The following is a 25,971-nucleotide window of genomic DNA, read 5'->3' on the forward strand; positions in this document are numbered from 1 at the left end:
TCCTCACTCATTCTTGCAAGGACTTCTGGGACCCGTAGTTCTGGGCTCAACTGCTTCACTGGGGAATCTCTGGGGCTTGCCTTGTCACAGTACTCATTTTTGTTTTCCATTCCTTTCCTAATAATACTTAACAATCTATTTGCTTTCTTAGCCGCAGCAGCACACTGAGCAGAACGTTTCAACATATCATCAATGACGACACCTAGATCCCTTTCTTGGTCTGTGACTCCTAATGTGGAACCTTGCATGACGTAGCCATAATTCGGGTTCTTCTTTCCCACATGCATCACTTTGCACTTGCTCACATTAAACGTCATCTGCCATTTAGACGCCCAGTCTCTCAGTCTCGTACGGTCCTCTTGTAATTTTTCACAATCCTCCCGTGATTTAATAACTTTGAATAACTTTGTGTCATCAGCAAATTTAATTACTAGTTACCAGTGGCGTAGCCACAGGTGGGCCTGGGTGGGCTGAGGCCCACCCACTTTGGGCTCAGGCCCATCCAACAGTAGCACATGGTAATGAAAATGCTGCTCGCCACAATACTGGCACCTTCGTATGCTCAGTTTTCAGGGCATGCCTGCTGCAGACTACCAAGGTGGAGACTGGAGAGAAGCATTTTCCCACCAGCTGAAATATTTTTTTGGTGTGGGGGTGGGGGAGAGAACATTTGGTGCCCACCCACATCTTGCCTAGGCCCACCCAAAATCTGCTGTCTGGCTACGCCCCTGCTAGTTACTCCCACCTCTAGATCATTTATAAATATGTTAAAAAGCAGCAGTCCCAGCACAGACCCCTGGGGAACCCCACTAACTACCTATCTCCATTGAGAATACTGACCATTTAACCCTACTCACTGTTTTCTATCTTTTAACCAGTTTTTAATCCACAATAGGACACTACCTCCTATCCTATGACTCTCCAATTTCCTCTGGAGTCTTTCATGAGGTACTTTGTCAAACGCCTTCTGAAAATCCAGATACACAATATCAACTGGCTCACCTTTATCCACATGTTTGTTCAACCCTTCAAAGAAATGTAGTAGATTGGTGAGGCAAGATTTCCCTTCACTAAATCCATGTTGACTTTGTCTCATTAATCCATGCTTTTGAATATGCTCTGTAATTTTGTTCTTTATAATAGTCTCTACCATTTTGCCCTGCACCGACATCAGACTCACTGGTCTATAATTTCCCGGATCTCCTCTGGAACCTTTTTTGTGTTTCAATAATTTTTATTAGAGAGATCACAACAAACATATCTAGACAGTGCTTAACTTCCTCTCCAATTAGTATTATAAATAACATAACTTCCCTGGCAAGCACATTAGCAGTATACAAAGATCCACATCTCTCCAGCAACTTTTACATTTTCACCCCCTTCCCTCCCTCCTCCCCCCTCTCCTTCCCCTCCCCCATACCTATACCCCCCCCTATCCATTTACTGTCACAGTTTCTTATTTCGCAGATCCCATATTCTAATTGCTCTAAGGCAGCAGTCACATGTTCATTATTTGCCCCTTAGCCTGGGGTGTTAGTGTAAGCCAAAATGGGGTCCAACAGGCCCAGAAGGCTCGCGCAACAGAGGGTCGTTGGGTTCTCAGTCTCGTTCTCTCAGTGCGCAACAAGTGGATCATCTGCCCTCTCCACTGAGATGCTGTGGGGCCTTCCGCCGACAACCAGGCCTGCAGTATTGTTTTCTTAGCCACCATTACCGTGCGCATGACGAATGCTCGGCATCCCCTATTTGGGGGCCCCAACAGCCTTGGGTGTCCAAAAAGGAGCTTAGCATCCAATATCCAGCTCGTGGACCAAATAGCATTTATCTGGCCACTCCCGTCTTTCCAAAATTTTCTGATTCGCGGGCAGCCCCAAAACATATGTCCCAGGGTTGCTCCCTCCACTGCACATCTGGGGCATGCTCCATCCAGCGAGGCCCCCATATGGAACGCTCTCCTGGGCGGTATGTGTGCTCTCAACACAAACTTAAATTGTAATTCCCAATAATTTGCTTGGTCTGTGTTCCTGCGATATCCAAGGAAGTGCTCCCAGATCATTGTGGCAGTTATTTTAGTCCCCAGCTCTTTACTCCACAAGTTTGATAGTCTCTCAAAATCTGGCTCTTCTGCCATGTCCTTTAGATGTCTGTGGTGATATGTTAGCAGGACTTTGTGCTGTGCTCCCAGTGAGAGTGCCGAGCTCAGCTCCTCCTGCACATCCTCCGCCAGAGCCTCTTGGGGAAAGCTCGATATGTAATGCTGCAGCTGATAGTAATGGAGCCAATCCGCTGGGTTCAAAACAAACTGATCCTGGAGTTGCCCCCATGATTTGACTGTCCCTTCCCCATCTATCGCCTATAGAACATACTCCAGTCCTTTGCCTTCCCATCTCTTGAACACCTCATAAAGCTGTCCCGGCGGGAAAATCTGGGTTGCCGCAGATTGGGAGGTACGGGGTGGTTCTAGCCGAGAATCGGTGGTGCCCGGCAAAGCCAGCGCCAAGGTTTCCTGCGCTCCTGGCAATAGTTGTGCTGGGGCGAGCAGGCTAGTCTCCTCTTTGTTTTTCTCAGTGCTATTTTTGTAGAAAAAAAGTGCCGGTACTCATTGTGGGTGGAGTCACCACTATGACTCCACCCCTATTATAGCCACACTCACATTAGCCACACCCCTTATACCAGCCATAGCGCATATAAACAGACATCATTGAAAATATACTAGTATGAGTGAAAAAATACGTGATTTGTTTTCATTATAAATAATTTCTGTAAGTTGTTACAGCTCCAGTATACCCAGTGCAAAATAAGACAACAGATGTAAATTCTCAAATTGGACATATTCCAAACACTAAAATGAAAATAAAATGATTTTTCTAACCTTTGTTGTCTGGTGATTTTGTTTTCTATCCATATTGGTCATAGTCTGCGATTCTGCTGCTCTCTATTTGTTCTCTTAACTCCGTTTCTAGGGCTTCCTTTCATTTATTTCTTTACTTTCCGCCTTTCTTCTTCATTTCTTTGCCCTACATCTGTAAGTAAAAGCTGGGTCCTCCACAGACTTGACTGTCCAGTGGATCCAGCTTCTGCCTATTTTCTACATCCATGTGCAGTTTTTCTCCTCTCTTCCTTTTCCCTCATCTCATCTCCTTCCTCACTCTTCCCTCGCCTCCATCCATGTCCAGCATTCCTCTCTCTCCCTTCCCTCTCCTCCATCCACCCATGTCCAGCGACCCTCCTGTCCCCCTAGCATCCACCTATGTCCAGCAGACCCCCTGTCTCCCCTGCCATCCACCCATGTCCAGCGACCCCACCGTTCCCCCTGCCATCCACCCATGTCCAGCCATTCTCCTCACTCCCCTGCCCTCCCCCTCTCCTATGTCCAGTGATTCTCCTCCCTCCCATCTCCCATGTCCAGTGATTCTCCTGCCCGTCCCCTCTCCCATGGCCAGTGATTCCTCCTCCCTCCCCTCTCCCATGTCCAGCGATTCTCCTCCCTCCCCTGCCCTCCCCTATCCCATGTCCAGCGATTCTCCTCCCTCCCCTGCCCTCCCCTCTCCCATGTCCAGCAACCCCCCTCGTCCCCCTGCCATTCACACCATGTCCGCGATTCTCCTCCCTCCCCTGCCCTCCCCCTCCAGCCATTCTCCTCACTCCCCTGCCCTCCCCTCTCCTATGTCCAGTGATTCTCCTCCCTCCCGTCTCCCATGTCCAGTGATTCTCCTCCCTCCTCTCTCTCATGTCCAGCGATTCTCCTCCCTCCCCTCTCCCATGTCCAGCGATTCTTCTCCCTCCCCTGCCATCCCCTCTCCCATGTCCAGCAACCCCCCCGTCCCCCCTGCCATCCACCATGTCCAGCGATTCTCCTCCTCCCCTGCCCTCCCCTCTCCAGCGATTCTCCTCCCTCCCCTGCCCTCCCCTCGCCAGCGATTCTCCTCCCTCCCCTCTTCCCCCCTCTCCAGTGATTCTCCTCCCTCCCCTGCCCTCCCCTCTCCCATGTCCAGCGACCCCCCCGTCCCCCCTGCCATCCACCATGTCCAGTGATTCTCCTCCCTCCCCTCTCTCATGTCAGCGCTTCTCCTCCCTCCCCCTCTCCCATGTCCAGCGATTCTCCTCCCTTCTCTGCCATCCCCTCTCCCATGTCCAGCAACCCCCCCGTCCCCCCTGCCATCCACCCATGTCCAGCGATTCTCCTCCCTCCCCTGCCCTCCCCTCTCCAGCGATTCTCCTCCCTCCCCTGCCCTCCCCTCGCCAGCGATTCTCCTCCCTCCCATCTTCCCCCCTCTCCAGCGATTCTCCTCCCTCCCCTCTCCCATGTCAAACTTCCTTCCACTCACTGTCTCTAACCAAGTCGCAGCGGCGAACTGGGGGCGTGCGTCCTTTTCGGCGAGTCGGGCGGGATGCACGCTGAGAAGGCAGGGAAGCGAAGGACGACGGAGGAGCTTGATGCCTTGACTAGCGCCGCCCACCAGTTCGCCGCTGTGACTTGGTTAGAGACAGTGAGTGGAAGGGAGTTTGACTTGGGAGAGGGGAGAGAGGAGAATCGCTAGAGAGGGGGGAAGAGGGAAGGGAGGAGAATCGCTGGAGAGGCGAGGGGAGGGAGGAGAATCGCTGGAGAGGGGAGGGCAGGAGAGGGAGGGAGAATCGCTGGATGGACCTGTGAAAAAAGGTGCCGGTACGCCGTACCGTTGCGTACCGGCACAAAAAAAGCACTGGTTTTTCTTATATAGGAGGTAGCTAATGTGCCTCTGTTCTGTCTCTTGCAATTCAAGGTGGGTAGGGGTGAAAAATTGCTTACGCCGTAGCCAGTCGTTTAAATGTCTCATGCCACTTGCTATAGTCATGTAGTGCAAATTCAGGAGCCCTAAGCCTCCATATTCCACCAGCAAGTGAAGCGTGACAGCGCTACTCTAGGTCTTTCCTTTGCCCATAAAAATGTCTGTAAAGTCCTGTTAAGGCCGCTTTCTTCAACTTTAGTCAGGTAACAGTGGCAGGGACTGGAACACATATAGCCACTTCGGTATGATCACCATATTGTACTGAGCTATTCTCCCCAAAAGTGATAAAGGTAGTCCCTGCCATAGTTGTAAACTCATTCTCGTATCATTCAAAAGCTTTCGCACATTCCAGGCATACACCTGTGGGAGTTCTTGGGGTATTGTAACTCCCAAGTACTTTATAGACTCTTCCTCCCACTCTATGGGTAGTGATAGCCTACTTTTTATGTTATCCCCAGGCACTATCTCTAGGGCCTTAGATTTCTGAATATTTAGTGTGTAGCCTGATAGAGCCCCATATTCCTGAATCAGCTCCAAGATCCTAGGTACAGACTGCTCCGGTTCCCAGGTCACCACCAGCAAATCATCCGCAAATGCGAGGGTCTTGACCGTACCACCCTCCAGGTCCACCCCCCCCACCCCCCCCCCCCCCCCATCCGCCCGCAAGGCTCTAAGCAATGGTTCCATTGCCAGGACAAATAGGAGGGGCGAGAGAGGGCAGCCCTACCGCGTCCCCTGTCGTACGTGGAAATACCTTCCCTTCACCCCATTCACCAAAACCGCCGCACGGGGGCCACTGTACAAGGCGTTTACCGCAATCCCTGTACCAGCCCTGAATTCCTATGTAATCCAGCAACCCAAACAAATACCCCCAATCCACTTATCAAACGCCTTTTCGGCATCCAAGCTAAGAATCATTGCTGATCTCTGCTCCCTTTGACACTTCGCCATGGCCAGCAAGAGGCGCCTCACATTGCTGCTGCTTGCCTATTCCGGACGAAGCCCACTTGCTCCTCTCCAAACATGTGGCAAGTATCCGGGCCAGGATCTTTATAATCGACGTTGATAAGGGAGATGGGTCGGTAGGAACCCGGGTGTGTCCTATCTTTCCCCGGTTTCGGCAATAACATAATAAGGCTTCATTGGCATGTATGGGAAATTTTGGTCTTCGATGGCTCGCTCTAAGTAGTTCCCTAGTGCCTCTAGCCCTGCCTTTGGTAGGGATTTATAGTATTCACCCATAAAGCCATCTGGCCCTGGGGCCGAGTTAAGTGCCAGGGCTTTATCGTGTCTTGTAATTCTTTCCCGGTAAGCGGCTGATTCAGCATGTCTATCTGTGGCTGTTGAAGCTTAGGGAGTCCCACTTGCTCTAAATAGCTGGCCAGATGACTCATGTCCCTAGTGGATGTTCCCTTGTAGAGTACACTAAAATAATTGTAAAAAATCTGCCCTATGTCTTCACTCCTTGTTTTTATCACCCCCTGGGCGTCCTGCAGCGTCATGATCACTCTGTCGGGGCCTTCTGATTTTACCAATCTCGCTAAGAGTGCGCCAGACTTATTGCTAAATCTCTGCACCCGGCATTTGAAGTACATGAGAGATCTCATGGTTTGACTATGAATTAGCGAATTCAGGGTTACCTGGGCCGCTAGATATTGTTCCTTATTGGCTGCCGTGGGGGAGTTTATATATTTCCATTTGGCTTTCTGAAGTTGGAACTCTAGATGTAAAATCGCCTTAGCCTGCTTCTTCTTCCTCATTTGCACATACGCTATTATATCTCCCCTTATGACTGGCCTTAGAGGCCATCCAATAAAGGTCGGGGTTATCTACATGCTGTTTATTAAACCTCTCATAATCTCCCATTTGTCATTTAAATATCGTGCGAATTCATTGTTTCCATATAGGTAGCCTGGGATACCGCCGTCCCCCCACATGTTGAGAGTGCTCGGGGACCTCCAGCTCTATCCACACAATTGCGTGGTCCGAGATCTCTGTGGGTCCTATTCCTGCGCCACACACCCAGGAAAAAGCAGCCTATCTATCAGTATGTAATCTATCCTGGAGCTCGTGCCGTGCGCCCTGGATAATGAATGTAGTCTTTAGTTTCTGGGTGTAGAGCCCTCCAAGTGTCCACTAGATTCAGAGTATGCATGAATGTTGGAAGTGCTCTTAGTTTACTACCACCTTGAGGGGCCCCCCTAGGGTTTTGTAGTGTCGCCTCTGGATCTGCTATTAAGTTGAAGTCCCCACAGACCAGCAACTTCAACGAAGCATAGGGAGCACAGTGTTTTATGATAGACTGAAAAAAGGATGGTGTATAATCGTTGGGCCATACAATGAAACCACCAAAAGGTCTCTGTTTTGAAGCCAGAGGTGTATTATCACATATCTCCCATGGGGATCTGCCTTAAGCAGTTCGGCTTTACCCGCTAATCCTTTCCTTATTAATATTGCTACGCCCCGTTTTCTACCCTCTGCCGAGGCCGAGAACACCTGCCCCACCCACATTCTTTGTAATTTGTGATGTTCGGCCTCCGTAAGTCTAGTCTCCTGGAGACAAGCCACATCCGCTTTTTTGTCTTTAAGGGCCTGTAATATTTTTGTTCTTTTCACTGGTGTTGCGATGCCCCCTACATTCCAAGACACAACTCAGGTTGCTTTTTTCATCCCTGCATGTTATATTTGGTATGATATGCTTGGTCTCAAGTGTATTAAGTGGGGATCGGGCGCCCCGCCTCACCCACCCCTGACTCCGGGTACACTCTGCTCGCGAACCCATGGGCCTTACCACAAGATATAAAGGGTCTGCGAATCCATAGTTGTGACAGTTCCCCTTCTCTATGTCCCCCTCCCCTACCCCACAACTCCCCCCCTTATCCTCCATCCTCCCTTCTAACCCTACTCCCTCCTACCTTCCCCCCTCCCTGAAATCTCCCTTCTCTACCCCTATACCCTTCTGGATCCCCATTGGTGTCCCTACGGTCGTAGGAGATTAGAGGCCGTGTGATTGCAGCGCCCCCCTCTCGTGACCTAGCCTGTCCTTCCATCCGCTTCCATCGCCCTATATGTAATCCCCATCCATTCAGCTCTTATATTCTTACCATCCCATACATTCTACCCGAAGCGAACCCCAAATGTGACAGTCACCCTCCACTTATACTGTCCCTCTACCTTCTACTCCTGCTCATCCCCCAAACGTATAACTCACTGTGCATTTGAGAACATACATACTTCTCTACAACATACACTTCTTTACAATTACCCTATTCTCTAAAGGTGGGCAATTCACCGCTTCCCAAGTCCAGGTGGTTGAGCAATTCCACCAGATCTTGTACCGTCTGCTAGGCGTTGATTATGCTGCTCAAGTGTTCTTTCCCACCTCCGAGGGGCCTGCAGTTTCTAATAGGTCCTGGGCTTCTTCTGGAGTCAGAAAGGTTTCCATCCTCCTTCCCTTAGAACTTTCAACTGGGCCGGGTATAAAAGCATAAATCTTTGATTTTTCCTGGCCAAATGGCGGCAAATGGGGCCAAAGGCTCTCCTGCGCCTCCTGCAGTGCAGCTAAGTAATCTTGGAATATTTTGACTCCTGTGCCATTCTGGAACCTTTTTTAAAAATCAGTGTTACATTGGCCATCCTCCAATCTTCCAGTACCATACTCGATTTTAAGGATAAATTACATATTACTAACAATAGCTCCGCAAGTTCATTTTCAGTTCAGTCAGTACTCTGGGATGAATATCATCTGGTCTAGGAGATTTGCTACTCTTCAGTTTGTAGAACTGCCTCATTACATCCTCCAGGTTTACAGAGAAGTCATTAAGTTTCTCTGACTTGTCAGCTTTGAATACCATTTCTGGCACCGGTATCCCACCCAAATCTTCCTCGGTGAAGACCGAAACAAAGAATTCATTTAATCTCTCCGCTATGGCTTTGTCTTCCCTGATCGCCCCTTTTACTCCTTGGTCATCTAGTGGTCCAACCAATTCTTTTGGCCGGCTTCCTGCTTTAATATACCTAAAAAAATGTTACTATGTGTGTTTGTTCCTCCAAACGCCATCTTTTTTTCGAAGTCCCTCTTAGCCTTCCTTATCAGCGCATTGCATTTGACTTGACATTCCTTATGCTGTTCCTTATTAGGGAGGGGAGGGACAAGGATGGAGAAGAGGGAAGACAGGAAGGAGATGCACATGGATGGAGGGGAGGGGAGAGAGAAGAAATGCTGGGCATCGATGGGGTAGAGGGCAGGGAAGAGAAATGTTGGAGGGAAAGAAAGACAGAGGAAGGAGATGCACATGGATGGAGGGGAAGGGACAGAGGAGAAATTTTGGACATTGATGGAGGAGAGGGAAGACAGAGGAAGGAGATGTACATGGAGGGGAGGGAAGAGAGTTGAAATGCTGGACATGGATGGAGAGGAGGAAAGAGAGAGGAAGGTGATGATGAGCATGGTAGGAGGGGGAGAGGAAAAATGCTGTACATGGAATGGAGGTGAGGGAAGACAGAGGAAGGAGATGCACATGGATTTAGGGGAGACAAGAATTCTGGACACGGATGGAGGGAAGGGCAGAGAGTTGAAATGCTGGACATGGATGGAGGTGAGGGAAGAGATAGGAAGTGAGATGAGCATGGGTGAAGGAGAGGGAAGAGAGAAGAAGGAGATGAACATGGATGGAGGGGAGGAGAGAGGAGAAATACTGGACATGGATGGATGAGAGAGAAAGAGAGGAAGGAGATGCATATGGATGGAGGGAAGGGAAGAATAGGAAGGAGATGCATACTGATGGAAATGAGGGAAAGGGAAAAGAGGAGAAAAACTGCACATGATGGAGAAAATAGGCAAGAACTGGATCCACTCTATACCTCCTCCAGCCAAGTCTGCGGAGGACCCAGCTTTTACCTATGGATATAGAGCAAGAAATGAAGAAAGGAGGAAAGTAAGAAATAAATGGAAAGGAAGCCCTGGATATGGAGTTAGGGAACAGATAGAGAGCAGCAGAATCAGAGACTGGGGACCAACATGATCAGAAAAACAAAGTTACCAGACAACAAAGGTAGAAAAATCATTTTATTTTCATTTTAGTGTTTGGAATATGCCAGTTTGAGAATTTACATCTGTCTTTTTTTTTGCACTGGGTATATTGGAGCTGTAACAGCTTATAGAAATTATGGGGAAGCGATCCAAGATGGTGCCCTAGAGCAGACGTGCGCGAAGCAGCTCCTGACTCTCAATAGGAACCTATCGTATGGGAGCAACTTCGGACCCGTAATGGGAAAGAGGAAAGGAAGCCCAATGTGCCTATCTCCACGGGCTGGGTGAACCCTCCTCCCACGCGACAGATGACCCTGGAAGAATCGGGAAGCGCCGGGAACTCGAGTGGACACCGTCGGGGTCCTGGAGATACATCTGACCACAGCACCGAGGGAGTGTCGTTAAGCCCTCCCCCCGAACAACTACACCTCCAAGACCAGGAGGAGAAACGGAGGCATATTCCAATCACTACAAATAAAACAAAAAATGGAAAATATGATGATACCATTTTATTGGACTAAATACATTTTTCAAATACCTTTCAGAGGCCAAAACCTCTTTCCTCAGGTCAGGGCAGTATACCACTGTTATGGTATTCTGTTCTGACATGAGAAAGGAGGATTTGGTCTCCAAACATTAGTCAAAGTGTATTAAGATTAGTCCATAAAAGATATCACCTTATTTCTATGTTCTATATTTATTAGCTTTATTAACGCAGCTACCACTTCTTATCATAAACTAAAAATAAAATTCATTTTTTCTACCTTTGTTGTCTGGCTGTTTACTTTTTCTAATTGTGTTGGTTCCAGGGTCTTGTTTCTGTTTTCCTTAGTGTCTTCTTAACTCTCTTGCCAAGATTTCCTGTCCATTTCTCATTTTCTCTCCTTTCTTCTCCTTTTCCTTTCAGTTTCTTTATTTTTCTGCCTCTGTCTATATTTAATTCATTTCCTATTATAAAGCCTTTAATTCCCCCCCCCCCCCTTTTAACATTTTTACTGTGTCTTCCTACAGCTTGCAATTTCTTTCCCTCACTCTGGTTCTCCTATTATACTTCCTCTTATTTCCCAGTCCTCTCAATAAATCTATCCTCTTTCCTCAACCCTCATCCAGCATTTGCCCCCCTCCCTCCCACTTCCACCCAGCATGTGCCCTCTTTCTATCCCCACTCTCTTCTAGTGTACCTTCTTTCTCTCCCCCTTTCCATCCAGTGTGAGCCCTCTATCTCCCTCATCCAGCATCTGCCCTCTCTCCCCCTCTTCTGTCTAGCATCTGTTCTTTTCTCTGTTCCCCTTCTGCACTGTGTTATTTCTGATTACTTTTCACAAACAAATATTTTATTTTTGGATGGTATATGTGATTGTATTATATATTGTCTTTCCAAAATATTCACTGAATATTTGTATCTCTCAATATTATTGAATATCCCCTCTCCATACAGCATGTCCTTTTTCTCTGCTTCCCTTTCCATTCAATATCTGCCCTCTTTCTCTGCCCCCTTTCTCGACGTACTTTGATCCAGCATCTGCCCTTTCCTCTCTTTCCCTTTCATCCAGCATTTGCCCTTTCTCTCCCCCACCATCCTGCATCTGCCCCTCTCTGTTTCTCCCCCTTTCCATCCAGCATCTATTCCCCTCTCTCTTTCTCCCCCTTTTCCATCCAGCATCTGCCACCTCTCTCTCCCCTTTTTCATCCAGCGTCTGCTGTCTCTCTCTCTCCCCCTTTTCCATCCAGCTTCTGCTCCATCTCTCCCCCCCCCCCCCCCCCCATCCAGCTTCTATCCACTATGGCTCCCCCTTCATCCAGAATCTGACTTTTCTCCCCACTCTTTCCCCATTTCTATCCAGTGTCTGCTCTCTTTCTGTGGTTCCTTCCACCCAATGTCTACCTCCTTTCTCTCTCCCCCCTTTCTATCCAGCATCTGCCCCCTCTCTGTGGTTCCTTCCATCCAGTGTCTGCCCCTTCTCCTCTCGCCCCCCCTTTTCATCCAGTATCTGCGTCCTCTGTATCTCCCCCTCCATCCAGCACATGCCCCCTTTCTCTCCCCCTTCCACCCAGCATCTTATTTTTCTCTCTCCTTACTTCCATCCAGAGTCTCTCCACTTTTTCTCCTCCCCCCCCCCCCTCCATCCAGCATCTGGACCCCTCTCTCCTCACTTCTATCCAGAGTCTGGCACCTGTCCTCTCCCCAATTCCATCCAGTGTCTGGCCCCTCTCTCTCCCAAGTTCCATTGAGTATCTTCTCTCTTTCACTGGTCCCTTCCATCCAGCATCTGCCCTTCTCTCTCCCCTATGTCATCCAGCGTCTGCTCCCTCTCCTCCCTACATCCAACATCTGCCACCTCTCTCTCCCCCTTCTATCTGGCATCTGTCTCTTCTCTCCCACCAACATCCAGCATCTACCACTTCTCTCCCCCTTCCATCCAGCATCTGTCTCCTCTCCTCTCTCTCTTCCATCTGGTGTCTGTCCCCTCTCTCCCACCTCATCCAGCATCTTCACCCTATCTCCGCCTTCCATCTGGCATGTCCCCCTCTTCCCCTCATCCAACCTCTGCCCCCTCTTCCCCTACATTCAATGTCTGTCCCCTTTCTCCACCCCCTAACATCCAGCATCTAACCCCTCTCTCCCCCCTCCCACCTGAAACCATCACTGGTGCACCAGGATATCTCCACTCCCACCCAACACCCTGCTGCTGCTGCAGCCACCACTGCTACTGCTGCTGCTTTAGCAGTGGCAGCAAAAACAAAGATTGCAGGACCACACTGTTCCTGCTTGCGGTTGCCTGCTCTGACCTGGAACAGGAAATGTCAAAGGGGGTGGGACCAGTAGCCTAAATGGTGGTGGCCATGGCAGCAGAGTGTTTGGTGGGAGTGGGGAGAATCTGGTGCACCTCTGGCTCCCGTGGCTCCCTCCATTCCGATGCCTATGAGTTATGGAACATTATATCAGAGACAGCAGCTATTATGATCTGGTCAATCACTTTCAAGTGCAAATTGATCGGGCCCTGCTACTTCCTGACTAGCTATCAGTTGAGCCCATTTCTCACAATTTCTTCAAAACATATTCTGTGAGTACCCTCTTCCATCTCTTTTCTGGAAACTCTCTGCACCAGTCTATGAGAACCATAGCCTTTCTCCAGATAAAAATTTTTAATCAGATCTTCCTGACCAAAAACAATGGTAACTGTTTATGTTTAAAGCAAAATGACATCTGTGCATATCGTGACGATAATCGCCAGGTGGTTTGATTTAACTAGCATTTTTGAGCAAAATGACTGCATTTAAAGTACATAAAGTGCTATTCTTTTATACTTCAGTGTACATTTGACTGTACAGTAGGTGCAGTTGTAACAGAATCTTCGGCGAAGTAAATCAGGAGACAAGAGGCAAATGGTTCCGAAAACGAGGCAGCTTTATTGCTAGCAATGAACAGTACCGAGATCAGTCTCGGGATACTGCGTCACGAGCGTCATCTGACACTCGTTCTTATACAGATTACTGGTCATGCGCATAAAACGCATCATACGTCACACATACACATGCGCAGTACAGGCACATGCGCAATACATTAGTAGTTTTGTAGTTCTCACAGAGAAAAGTTACGTCAGTTCCATAGCTTTCATAGAAATTGTTACTTTGCAAGAAACGTAACTTATTGCAGTGTTCCAGCACATTTATACAATACAGCCTTTATGCCTGAATCACAAGACTGCGCTGGCAGAGCCAGCTGCCTTTCCTACAATCCTAAATTGCTGACTACTACAACTTGTTATCTAGCTGCTGGTTAACAAATGCATACTGCTAGTAAAAGTCTAAACTGCACAGGTTTAGGTCTTAGTCTAGGCTCATTATATGTAAGCTTAGGTTTTGGTACAAAGCAAAGGTGCAAGTGTGGATGCAAAGTCCAAATAGAAAATCCTGTTAATACAAAAAGTCCACATCAGTCCACACAAGATAAACAGTGTGTTATGCTGTTTATCTAATGCATCTGCATCCTGTCTCAATCAGTTATCTATCTAGCTATCAGGAGCTGACAGTTGATAGTTAAGGCACAACACAAGAAGATGCATATGTTCAGTAAACACCCAAGTATAAAGTATGCCACAAAGAAGGCAAAGTCCATAAGTTGTGTGCAAAGAGCAAAGTCCATAAGTAATATGCACAGAGCTTGAGGTTGTCCTGCCAGTCTAGTGATGGCTGCAGGCCGAATACAGTGTTAGCTTGTCCACTCCTACACAGTCATTGTTGAAAGACTTAGGGCCCTGTTTACTAAGGTGTGCTAGAATTTTTATGGGTGACTCTAGCATTAGTGCATGCTAATTTTTAGCGCAAGCTAAAAACAGTAGCTGACCTACAGCATGGCTAAGTAAACAGAGCCCTTAATCTGGTATACAAGAACAATTTTGAATTACTGAGGAAAACAGTGATAACTTTTACTGATAAATATGTACAACTGTCACTTGGTCAGGAATGGTGAGCCCTTGGCAGACAAATCACCTGGGCTGGCACAGGCAGGAATCAGAACAGACTGGACTAGGATAAACTAACAGACTCAACAAGGCAGGACAGAGGTAACTAAACACAATGGACAACACAAGAACCGGATCCAGAAGAGGCAAGGAAAAGAAGGCAAAGGGCCAGAACTGGAACCCAGACAGGACAAGGAAAGACTCGGAACTGGATTAAAACTGGGACCCAGAAATGCAAGACAAGGCAAAACACAGAAGTAGATTAAAACTGGGTCCAGTAAAGGGCAGACAAGGATAAGGCAAGAACTGGATCCGGACAAGACTAGACTGAAAGAGACAAGACAAAGCACAACTAGACAGGCAAGACAGGGTAGGAGCTAGGCAACAAGAATAACAGAAGCAAGACAATAAACAAGGCAGGGATTCAGGATTCTCGAACAAGATTCAGGATTCTCGAACAGGCTGGGCTGGAACAAGATTCAGGATTCTCAAACAGGCTGGGCTGGAACAGGATTCAGGATTCTCAAACAGGATTCAGGATTTTCGAACAGGCTTGGCTGGAACAGGATTCTGGAACAGGCTTGGCTTGGCTGGAACCGGATTCTGGAACAGACTTGGCTTGGCTGGAACCGGATTCTGGAACGGGCTTGGCTTGGCTGGAACAGGATTCTGGAACAGACTTGGCTTGGCTGGAGCAGGATACTGAAAGGGACTGGCTTAGCAGGGAACTGGGACAGAACTAGCTCAAACATAGAGCAGGAGCAGAACCTGGCTCAAACACAAAACAGGAACAGAACTTGGCAGAAACAGAGCTCAAGAGCCAGGAAGCAAACATAGCAGGCAAAGGATTAAGCAGACTAAGGGAAGACAAACAAACAAAGAAGCAATGTGCTTACCAGCACCCACAGCTGGAAAGGGAAAGGCCAGGCAGACTGAGAGGCAGCAGACACAGCTGCATAGCCAAGATGTAATCAGGAATGATGTTGGCCTTTACAGACTCTCAGAATAAACAGACAAGAATCACACACACAGGAAGCAGAACAGAGAATACAGAAACAGAGCTTGGCTAAACACAGAGGTTGGCTTAAACACAGAGCTTAACTATAGCAAGAGTCAAAAGCAGGGCTAGACTAAAAGCAGGAGCCAAGGGTAGAGTCAAACAGATACAGACACCAAGGGCAGGGTGTGCCTCTAGAGCCAGGCTTTCAGGATTTTATTTATTTATTTTTGTTACATTTGTACCCCACGCTTTCCCACTCATGGCAGGCTCAATTTGGCAGGCAATGGAGGGTTAAGTGACTTGCCCAGAGTCACAAGGAGCTGCCTGTGCTGGGAATCGAACTCAGTTCCTTAGTTTCCCAGGACCAAAGTCCACCACCCTAACCACTAGGCCACCAAGGTTCAAAAGCAAACACACAGAAACAAAGCAAAGCATTGAAACACAAGACTCAAAGAAACACAGAACAGACCTTCAGGAGCCAGATTCTCAGGAACAAAGCCAAGCAGGGAAATAATCTAAACAGGTAACACAAGATTAAGAGACCTCTTGCAAAGGCAATGTAGGAAAGCTCCCTGGGTCCTTATAAAGGAGTAGGAAATGAAACAGAAGCAGGGAGACCAAAGCGAGGCTTGGCTAACAGGAAGAACAACAACAGGAAACGAAGCAGAAGCAGGGAGACCAAAGCGAGGCTTGGCTTACAGGAAGAACAACAATAGGAAAAAAAGGCAGACTGGAGAGGTCACAGAGCTAGATACAGAGAAACAGTAGGTCTGAACATAAGGCATGGCCACAACCATGACAACAAATAAACTTAATCTAGTATCTAAGAGCAATTTTAAATTTCTGAGGGAAAATAGTAATAAATTTTACTGAATATGTAAAATAAACAAATACTGACTGTGTATCAGAAACTACAATTGTTTGCTTGAACCTTTTCCCTTCTTCTGTTGACAGATTCAAAGGAGTGCATATTCAGTTTTCTTTGATGAGAAGTTTTCTATTCCCTTGGACCCCTCAGCGCTGGAGGAGAACAGCCTGCGTTTTTCTGTGTTTGGAATTGATGAGGACGAGAGAAACATCAGCACAGGAGTTGCAGAACTGAAGCTGTCAGATTTGGATCTAACTATCCGGCCATTTAATGCATGGTTGTATCTCCAGGACCTGAATAAGGTGAATACAGAATCATTTTCAGTGTGGGGCACTTGGTAATTCTGAATTCAACAAGCTGTCACTACTGTATCACTTGTAAGGGGGTCAACCATAAGAAGCCCTATACTTATGCCTCTGAGTCTTCTCTGATTGGCTATCAGTGTCTCCATGTGATAATGCAGGTGAAAATGAAAACACATACATCCAATATTCACCCGGTGGTGCTCAGAGTTTTGCTGACTGCTACTGGCATTAAGCCCAGAAATTCGATGTTGGGCCATGTCTGGGCTTTGGCATTGAATTTCTGGGTTTGCAGAGCCAGCTAAAGCATAGCTGATTAAGGGGCCCTTTTACAAATCACGGTAGGCTCTATGCACGTGCAGCATGTGCAAAAATGAGACTACCTCCAGGCTAGCGCACCCCCTGGTGGTAATTTTGGATTTGGCGCATGCCCATACTGCTAGGACAAATTAATATTTTTCTTTCCTACCTCGCACAGTATTTCTAGTGTTAATTGGCAGTTAGCATGCGCTGACCGGTTACCACATGTGTAGCATGTGAGCCCTTACCGCTAGATCAATGGGTGGAGTTAAAGGCTCAGGCCATAAATAGGCACATGCTGATTTCAATTTTACCGCAGGTCCTTTTCCAGGCCCATTGGAAAAAAACTACCGCAGGCCACTTTTGCCTTAGCTTAGTAAAAGAACTCCTAAGTGTGATACTCAGTACTCAACCACCTATGGGTTCCGAATAAAGATAGGACTGTCTTTTTGTGGTCCTGTTTATGAAGTGACCTTGGCTGGTTAAGTGCTGAATATTGGTCCTTAACTAGCTAAGTGCTACCTCTGCCCCAGGAATGCTTCCATAATAGCCAGTTTTCAGTTTGGCATTGATCAGTTATATTCATGTAGCGGGAAAAATAGAAAAACGGAAGCACTCCATGAGAGAGATAAGTGCTTCCATTGTTCCCGCTGTATGAATATTTTTAAGAGGCAGATGTTTGAAAATGTTCATTTTTTAAAGGATAATTGCAACGCATGTGGTAAAGAAATTAAAATACTTTATATAAAAATTTTTGGAGGTTTTTTGGCTGGTGATTGGGCTGAGTCATATGATGCTATTGCTGAAAAAAGCAGCAAGTGATTGCTGCAGCTTAAAACCTTCTACTGCTGAGGCCTTTTTTCTCCATACAAAAATTTAAAAAACAGATATGAAATAAATAATACATTAAAAAGTAAGATATTTGGGGCCCTATTTAGAAAGGCATGCTAGCATTTTTAGTGAGCACTAATTGTGTAGACACCCAAAGGAATATTATGGGCATCTACACAGTTAGCCCATGCTAATTTTTGTATGAGCTATGTAGAGAGGTGTGGTAGCCATGTTAGTCCACTCTTAAAGGTTATCAATAGAAATCAAACAAAATAAAACATGGAAAAGAAAATAAGACGATACCTTTTTTATTGGACATAACTTAATACATTTCTTGATTAGCTTTCGAAGGTTGCCCTTCTTCGTCAGATCGGAAATAAGCTTCATAATTATCAGCCAGCACGGGCTTTGAGGTCAGCTGGTAAATTACTAGAAGTTCCATCATATCAAGTGGTCAAATTGGATGAGTTTCAAAATGCCATATTTCATATCGCAGGGCCCCAATGGTGGAATAAATTACCCCTGAGTATGACAGCAATACAGAATTTGGAGAAATGTAAAAAGGATTTGAAAGCACACTTATTTTTACAGGTTTATGAGGGGATCAGTTAATATTGTAGACTAATGAAGTGGCAAAAGCAAAAAAGATATAATTATACTTATATTTGAGAATACATAGAGGTCCATTATGAGTTGTTAGTATTTATTATGTGATATTATGTATGTCTAATTTTGATACTGTGGATATGCAGTTTGTAATCCACCTAGAACATAGTGATAGTACAGAATATAAATTTTTAATAATATTTAAAAATTAAAATACAACAGGTTGCTTATAAGTGAAGGCTACGAAGGAACCTATTTCCAGCCTATGTGTCTTTATAAAGACTAGGAACAAAGTGTCAGAATTTATGCTATGAATGAAGCTGCAGGTATCTAGGCCTGTTCAGGAGAAGGCATAAATGTTCACATGTACAAATAATGCATGTAAATTTTGACTCTGCCCCTGAATATTCCAGCATGTGGGTCACCTAAAAATATGCACCTTTTGTCACCATGTAGATAATCCCTGGTATAATTTTATAAAAGCCCTTTACACACGCTGCAGATATTTATTGCAGATATATGTAAAAAGTATTATTTATTAACATTTGGAAACATCTTTTTATGTAGACTGTAGACTCCGTGGGAGAGATCTTGCTTTCTCTTAGCTATTTACCAACAGCAGAGCGACTGACAGTCATCGTAGTTAAAGCAAAAAACCTAGTCTGGACCAGTGGAAAGACAACTGCAGGTGAGTCTAACTAAGCTGCTTTACAGTGGTTAGATTAAAAGTACTTGGGAAATAGTATCTCGCTATTGAGATGTCCATGTGTCTATGTAACTCTGGGGTATACATACTAAGGCATAATAACCATAAGAACAAACGAATAGCCATACAGGGTCAGACCAATGGTCTATCTAGCCCATCTCTTTTCCAAGCTGAAGTGCCATAGAGAAAATGAGCCCCTTAACCTCTTTAGCCTTTCCTCATATGGGAGGAGTTCCATCCCCTTTAACATTTTGGTCGCTCTTCTTTGAACCTTTTCTAATTCTAATATATCTTTTTTGAGATACGGCAACCAGAACTGAATGCAGTACTCAAGGTGCAGACGCACCATGGAGTGATACAAAGGCATTATAGTATTCTTGGTCTTATTCACCACCCCTTTCATAATAATTCCTAGCATCCTGTTTGCTTTTTTGGCCACCATCACACACTGTGAAGAAGATTTCAGCGTATTATCTACAATGACACCCAGATCTTTTTCTTTAGTGCTGACTCCTAAGATGGACCCTAGCATTAGGTAACTATGATTCGGATTATTCTTTCTGATGTGCATCACCTTACATCTGTCCACATTAAATTCCATCTACCATTTGGATGCCCAGTCTTCCAATTTCCTAAGGTCTTCCTGCAATATTTCATAGTCCACACGTGTTTTACCCAGGGGCGTAGCCACAGGTGGGCCTGGATGGGCCTGGGCCCACCCACTTTGGGCTCGGGCCCACCCAGCAACGGTGCACCAAACGTGACTTTTCCCTTCCTGCTGCTTTCCCTACTCCCAGCCACCCACCGGCGCACCGCAGGATTTTATTCCCTCCCTGCTCCCTCCCCTGTCATCCAGGGCCGGTCCAACCTGGTAAGCATGGCAGGGGGGGCGCCGCTGCTGCCGCTTACCTCAGCAGCTCCTGGACCCCGACGGCATAGATTGGGGGGGGTGAGGGGAGAGTCTTGTTACCGGAAGTCGCAGCGGCGAACTGTAGGGCGCTAGTAGTAAAAGCATAAAGCAGCCAGGCTCGACTCCGTCCTTGCTTTCCCTGCCCTCTCTGCGTCCCGCCTTCCTGATGTCATTTCCTTTCGGGTGGGCAGGACGCTGAGAGGGCATGGAAAGGAAGGACGGAGTCGAGCCTGGCTGCTTTATGCTTTTACTACCGCCGCCCGCCAGTTCGCCCGCTGCGACTAGAGAAGGAAGGGAGGAAGGAAGCCAGCCATTTGGGAAATCTCTGTTTCCACTCCCCCGCACAGCCGTCGCCTTTCGCTCAAAACACAGCAAGCAAACCTGTGAGCTGCTGCCTGCATCCACATTGTCGTTCTTTATTGAGGGGTAGTGAGCAGAGGGAAGGAGCAGAAGATGGATAGGACTGGGAGGGGTGGTGAGCAGAGGGAAGGATGGGACTGGGAGGGGTGGTGAGCAGAGGGTAGTGCTAGGTGGGGTGGAGGAATAATTGTTCGATGTGGGGGGAGGGATGGATGGAGAGGGAGAATTGTTGGATATGGGTGGGATGGGATGGGGAGAGGGAGGGAAAGGCTGCATAGGAGTGGTAAAGGACCAGAGAGAGAAAAAAGTGTTGGACATGGAAGTGGAAGGAAAGGAGGGAGAGATGAGAGGAGAAATGTTGAACATGGCATTGAGGTGAGGGGAAGGAAGGATGGAGAGATGCTGTGTGGCATGGGGAGGAGAGTGAGATGTTAGACCAGGGGCTCAAGGCAGGGAGAGGGAGAAAAGTTGGACATGAAGGTGGAGGAGAGGAGAGGAAAGGAGAGATGCACAAGCGGGGAAGTGGAGAAAGAGGGAAGATGGATCCAGGGAGAGAAGATGGACAATGGATGGTAGGGAAGAGAAAGGGAAAAAATGCTGAACAATGGGGGAGAGAGAGGGAAAAGGAAGATGCTGGTGGTGGGAGGTAAAAGGGATAGGGAGATATCAGGCTACGAGGGTGAGGATGGGAGAAAGAGGGAACAGATGCTGGGGTGGAGGGAGAGAGACACTGGGAATGGTGGAAAGTATGGGGGATAAGCCCAGGGAGTGGAGATGGCCAGGAAATAAATGAGAGAACTGTGATTACAGGGGTAGAAATATGGTAATGGTGCATAAATTGAAGATGGAAAGGAATGATAGGCTGGGAAGGAGAGAGATGGGGAATGGGAGAGCTAGTGGGTGAAAGGAAATGGAAATGTGATAGATATCTGAAAAGTAAAAAGAAGGAAAAGATTTAGAAAGAGGATGAAATTTGAGTGTACAGAGGCAGAAAAGAAAAAAGAAAGAAAGAAAGGAAAGAGCTAAAATGGAAAGATCAATATTTCAGAGACAGGTGTAGTGAGGAAATGAAATGACAGGAGAAAAAAGACAAATGGACAGCCGCTTGAAGAATTAGCAGAAGACAGACAAGAAAGCGGGAAAGAGAAATTGGAACCAACACGATGGAAAAATAAAATGTCCAAAGGTAGAAAAATCATTTTATTTTGAATGTTTTAAATGGAATATGTTAACTCTGAGGAATGTGCATAGCGGATTTCTTTTTATTGTGTTAAGTAGAAAAGGAAATGCGCTTTTGTTTTTTGTTTTTCTCCAGTGTTGCAGTGCATGCTGAGGTTCCCAGTTCAATTTTGTCTACATATTTTTATTTCTAATTTGTGATCCCTTGTTCTGTAATTTGTGAGGGTCTGTCAGTGTGTAACGGCAGATGAAGAGATTGGAGAGGAGAGGGAATTGGGGGAGGGGCTTCTTTATTTTCTGCCCTGGTCACCAGCATGGTTAACAGCAGCCCTGACCCTTGCTGTGGCTAGTGGGGATCCCCAAGCCCTGCCAGCTGGGGATCTCTTCCGGGGCTGGCCAGAGCTGCCTTCTGCCGAGCTTGGCAGATGGGGGCAGCATCCTGGAGCCACTGACAACTAAGCATGTATGGGGTGCTGGCATCAGTGGCTCGAAGAGTTGCTACTGCCTGCTGGGCTTGTCGGGGAGGAGTTCTGGCCATCTCTGGTGGAAGTCCCCAGCTGACAGAGATTGGGGATCCTCATCACCTAAAGTATTTATATTTTGAGTTGGGGAAGTGCTTGGGGAGAGGGGGGAGAGATAAAAATTTGTACCCACCCACTTTGTGCTCAGGCCCACCCAAAATTGGTTGTCTGGCTACGCTACTGTTTTTACCAACCTTGAATAGTTTTGTATCATCTGCAAATTTGATCACCTCACTTGTTCCGATTTCCATATCATTTATAAATATGTTAAATAGCACCAGCCTCAGTACAGATTCCTGCAGCACTCCCCTGTGCACCCTCCTCCATTGAGAGAAATGACCATTTAACCCTACCCTCTGTTTTCTGTCCAATAACCAATTCCTAGTCCACACCAGAACCTTGTCTCCTGTCCCATGACTCTTTAATTTTCTCAGGAGTCTTTCATGAGGAACTTTATGAAAAGCTTTCTGAAAATCTAGATACACTACATCAACTGGCTAACCTTTATCCACATGTTTACTCACATCTTCAAAGAAATGAAGCAAATTGATGAGGCAAGATTCCCTCATCTGAACCCATGCTGACTCTGTCCCATTAAACCATGTTTGTCTACATGTTCTGTAATTTTACTCTTTATAATAGTTTCTACTATTTTGCCCAGCACTGATGTCCGGTTTACCGGTCTATATTTTCCCAGTGCGCCCCTAGAACCCTTTTTAAAAATCTGCATCACATTGGCCACCCTTCAATCTTTAACTACTATGGATGATTTTAACGACAGGTTACATATTACTAACAGCAGATTAGCAATTTCATGCTTGAGCTCTTTGAGTACCCTTGGATGTATGCCATCTGGTCCAGGTGATTTACTACTCTTTAATTTATCAATTTGGCTCAGTACATCTTCCAGGTTCACCGAGATTTCTTTCAGTTCCTCCGCATCATCACCCTTGAAAACTATTTCTGGTACAGACAGATCTCTTACATCTTCTTCCTTAAAGAAGCAAAGATTTCATTCAGTTTCTTCGCTATGGCTTTGTCCTCCTTGAGCGCCCCTTTTGCCCTTTTGTGATCTAACGGTCCCACGGATTCCCTTGCAGGCTTTCTGCTTCTGATGTACCTGAAAACATTGTTACTGTGAGTTTTATCCTGTGTGGCAAGTTTCTCTTCATATTCTCTTTTAGCCTTCTTTATTAATGCTTTGCATCTGACTTGCCAGTGATTATGTTGCTTCTTATTTTCTTCATTTGGGTCCTTCTTGCAGAAGTCCTGATCATCATTGTTGATTTGCTTATGATTGTTAGACTCTTAATTTCATTTACTAATGCGTTTGTGATTTATTTCACACTGCTGAAATGGGTGTCACTGAAACATTGGCTGATGTCAAGCAACCATAGTGGACTTTTTATAGAAATCAGCAGCTTTGGAAAGAATAATACATTTATATTCTTTATGGGACAGAGAAGTGCAGACATTTTACAGAGAGTGGCTGCTGTTGAATTTTTAATGTATAAGTATAATCACATATTTGAAGCATATAAGAGAGCATTAAGGAAATATTTTATTAAGCATGAAAAATCACTGGCAGGGTAGAGGATAGGAGAGCAAAGGATGCACAAGAAGTCAGAACAGCTTGTGTGAGCCTTATAAGTAGCTATGGTGTGACCAGTTATAGCCAGCCTTCTGGTGAGGCACACTGACACCAACTGATAGGAGAATCAGAGATTTACACTAGCAAAATTCTCCCAGGAGCTGAGCCCCCTATAGACTGGCAGTGGAACCTCACAACCTTTTTTAATAACATCTATATGATAGTCACGTAAGAACCATTTCTAAGCCTATGATCACAAACCAATTGAATGGTACTGAATAAAATAATCCCGGAAGAAAGCATTATCTAATAGAGCAAGATACCCACAAGACCTTTAGTTAGATAAACTTTAATCTCCTTCAAAATCAGTGACATGAATTAAGTATGGCACTTTCATTATCCCAGTGGTTCTCAACACAGTCCTTGGTTTCTAGGGTGCTCACAATAAACATATATATGTAGAAACACAGAAACATTGAAAATGACAGCAGATAAAGACCATATAGCCTATCAAGTCTGCCCATCCATACCAGCTACTAAGCTCTAAAATCCCTTCGTTCCCCCATAGAGATCCTCTGTGCTTCTTCCCTGATTATTATGAATTTAGATATAGTCTTCATCTCCACTATCTCTATTGGGAGGCCATTTCATTCATCCACCACCCTTTCCATAAATAAATATTTCCTTAGATTTCTCCTGAATCTATCTCCTTTGTTTTCATCATATGGCCTTTCATTCCAGAGCTTCCTTTAAATTGAAAGAAACCCGTCTCCTGTACATTTATGCCAGAGAGGTCTTTAAATATTTCTTTTGTATCACACCAAAAATAGTATTTAATACTTATGAGTTGGAAGAACTGAAACAAATCTCTGTAAACCTGGAAGATTTAATGGGGCAATGGTATACATCCCAGAATACTAATAGAACTAACAAATAAACTTGCAGAGCTATTATTAAGGATTTGTAATTTATTTTTAAAAACAAGCATGGTTCCGGAAGGTTGGAGGATGACCAATGTAACACCAATTTTTAAAAAGGGTTCCAGAGGTGACTCGAGAAATTATAGTCCAGTGATCCAGACATTAGTGCTGGGTAAAATGATAGAGACTATTATAAAGAACAAAATCACTGAACTATACATAGGCATGAATTAAGCCAACATGGAGTTAGCCAAGGGAGATCTTGCCTCACCAATTTGCTACATTTCTTTGAAGGGATGAATAAAATGTGGACAGAGGTGAGCCAGTTGATACTGAGGGACATTTTTGATATGACGTCTAAGTCTGACTTTGGACGTTTTGCAAAAAACGTCCCAAATCCGAATAGGAAAGAAGGTCATTTTCGAAAGAGAAAAACATTTATCTTTTGTTTTTGAAAATACAGTTGTGAACAACATTTTGTGATTTGGATGTTTTGATTTTTGGCCCATTTTCGAAAAAAAAAAAAAAAAAGTCCAAGTGCAAAATGCACAAAATCAAGCCATTGGGATATAGGAGGAGCCAGCATTTTTAGTAGACTGGTCCCCCCTGACATCCCAGGACAGCAATAGGGCACCCTAGGGGGCACTGCAGTGGACTTCATAAAATGCCCCCAGGTACATATCTCACCATTGCTCCCTTACCTTGTGTGCTGAACCCCCAAAACCCACTACCCCCAACTATACACCACTGCCATAGCCCTTGCAGGTAAAGGGAGCACCTATATGTGGGTACAGTGGGTTTCTGGTGAGTTTTGGAGGGCTCACGTTTTGTCCACAAGTGTAACAAGTAGGGAGAGGTAGGAGCCTGGGTCCACCTGTCTGCAGTACACTGCACCCAACACTAGACTACTCCAGGGACCTGCACGCTGTTCTAATGGACCTGAGTATAACATCTGAGGCTGTCAAGTAATATTTTTCATCACATTTTTGGGGGTGGGAGGGGGTTAGTGACCACTGGGGGAATAAGGGGAGGTCATCCCTAATTCCCTCCAGTGGTCATCTGGTTATTTAGGGCACTTTTTTGTGCATTATTTGTTATAAAAACAGGTCTAACTCAAAATGTCTTAGTTTTTGACCTAGGCGTTTTTGTTTTGTTCCATTATAGCTGAAAAACATCTAAGTCTTAGGAATGTCCAAGTCCCACCCTGAATACGCCCCTTACATGCCCCCTTGAGATCTGGACATACTTTTGACAGACTCCATAGAAAAACGACTAAAAAATGAGTTTTTAAAATACTGATTTGGAAGCGTTTGTGAGAAAAATGTCCAAATGCTGCTTTATGCCACTTTTTAGACGTTTTTCTGTTTCGAAAATGAGCCCAATTGTGTATTTGGATATTCAGAAGGCAGTTGGCAAAATACTTCATAAATGACTCCTGAAAAAATTAGAAAGTCATGGGACAGGAGGCAGTGTTCTATTGTGTATTAAGAACTGCAGATAGAAAACAGAGAGAGAGAGAGCTGAATGGTCAATATTCTGAATGGAGACATGCAAGTGCAAAGTGATGCATGTAGGGAAGAAGAACCCAAACTATAGCTATGTATTGCAAA

At 45.8% G+C, this 25,971-nt stretch overlaps 1 protein-coding gene across 1 annotated transcript in view; it reads left to right on the forward strand.

The window, feature by feature from the left end:
* The window catches only part of SYT12 (synaptotagmin 12), a 421,655-nt gene that overhangs the window by 342,334 nt on the left and 53,350 nt on the right, over positions 1–25,971 (forward strand). The window contains exons 6-7 of the mRNA XM_030201131.1: positions 16,222–16,437; positions 18,742–18,862. Of these exons, the coding sequence (XP_030056991.1) occupies positions 16,222–16,437; positions 18,742–18,862 (337 nt within the window). The remainder of the gene's footprint in view (positions 1–16,221; positions 16,438–18,741; positions 18,863–25,971) is intronic.

The sequence above is a fragment of the Microcaecilia unicolor genome, chromosome 4 (genome assembly GCF_901765095.1).
Source record: "Microcaecilia unicolor chromosome 4, aMicUni1.1, whole genome shotgun sequence".
NCBI lineage: Eukaryota > Metazoa > Chordata > Amphibia > Gymnophiona > Siphonopidae > Microcaecilia > Microcaecilia unicolor.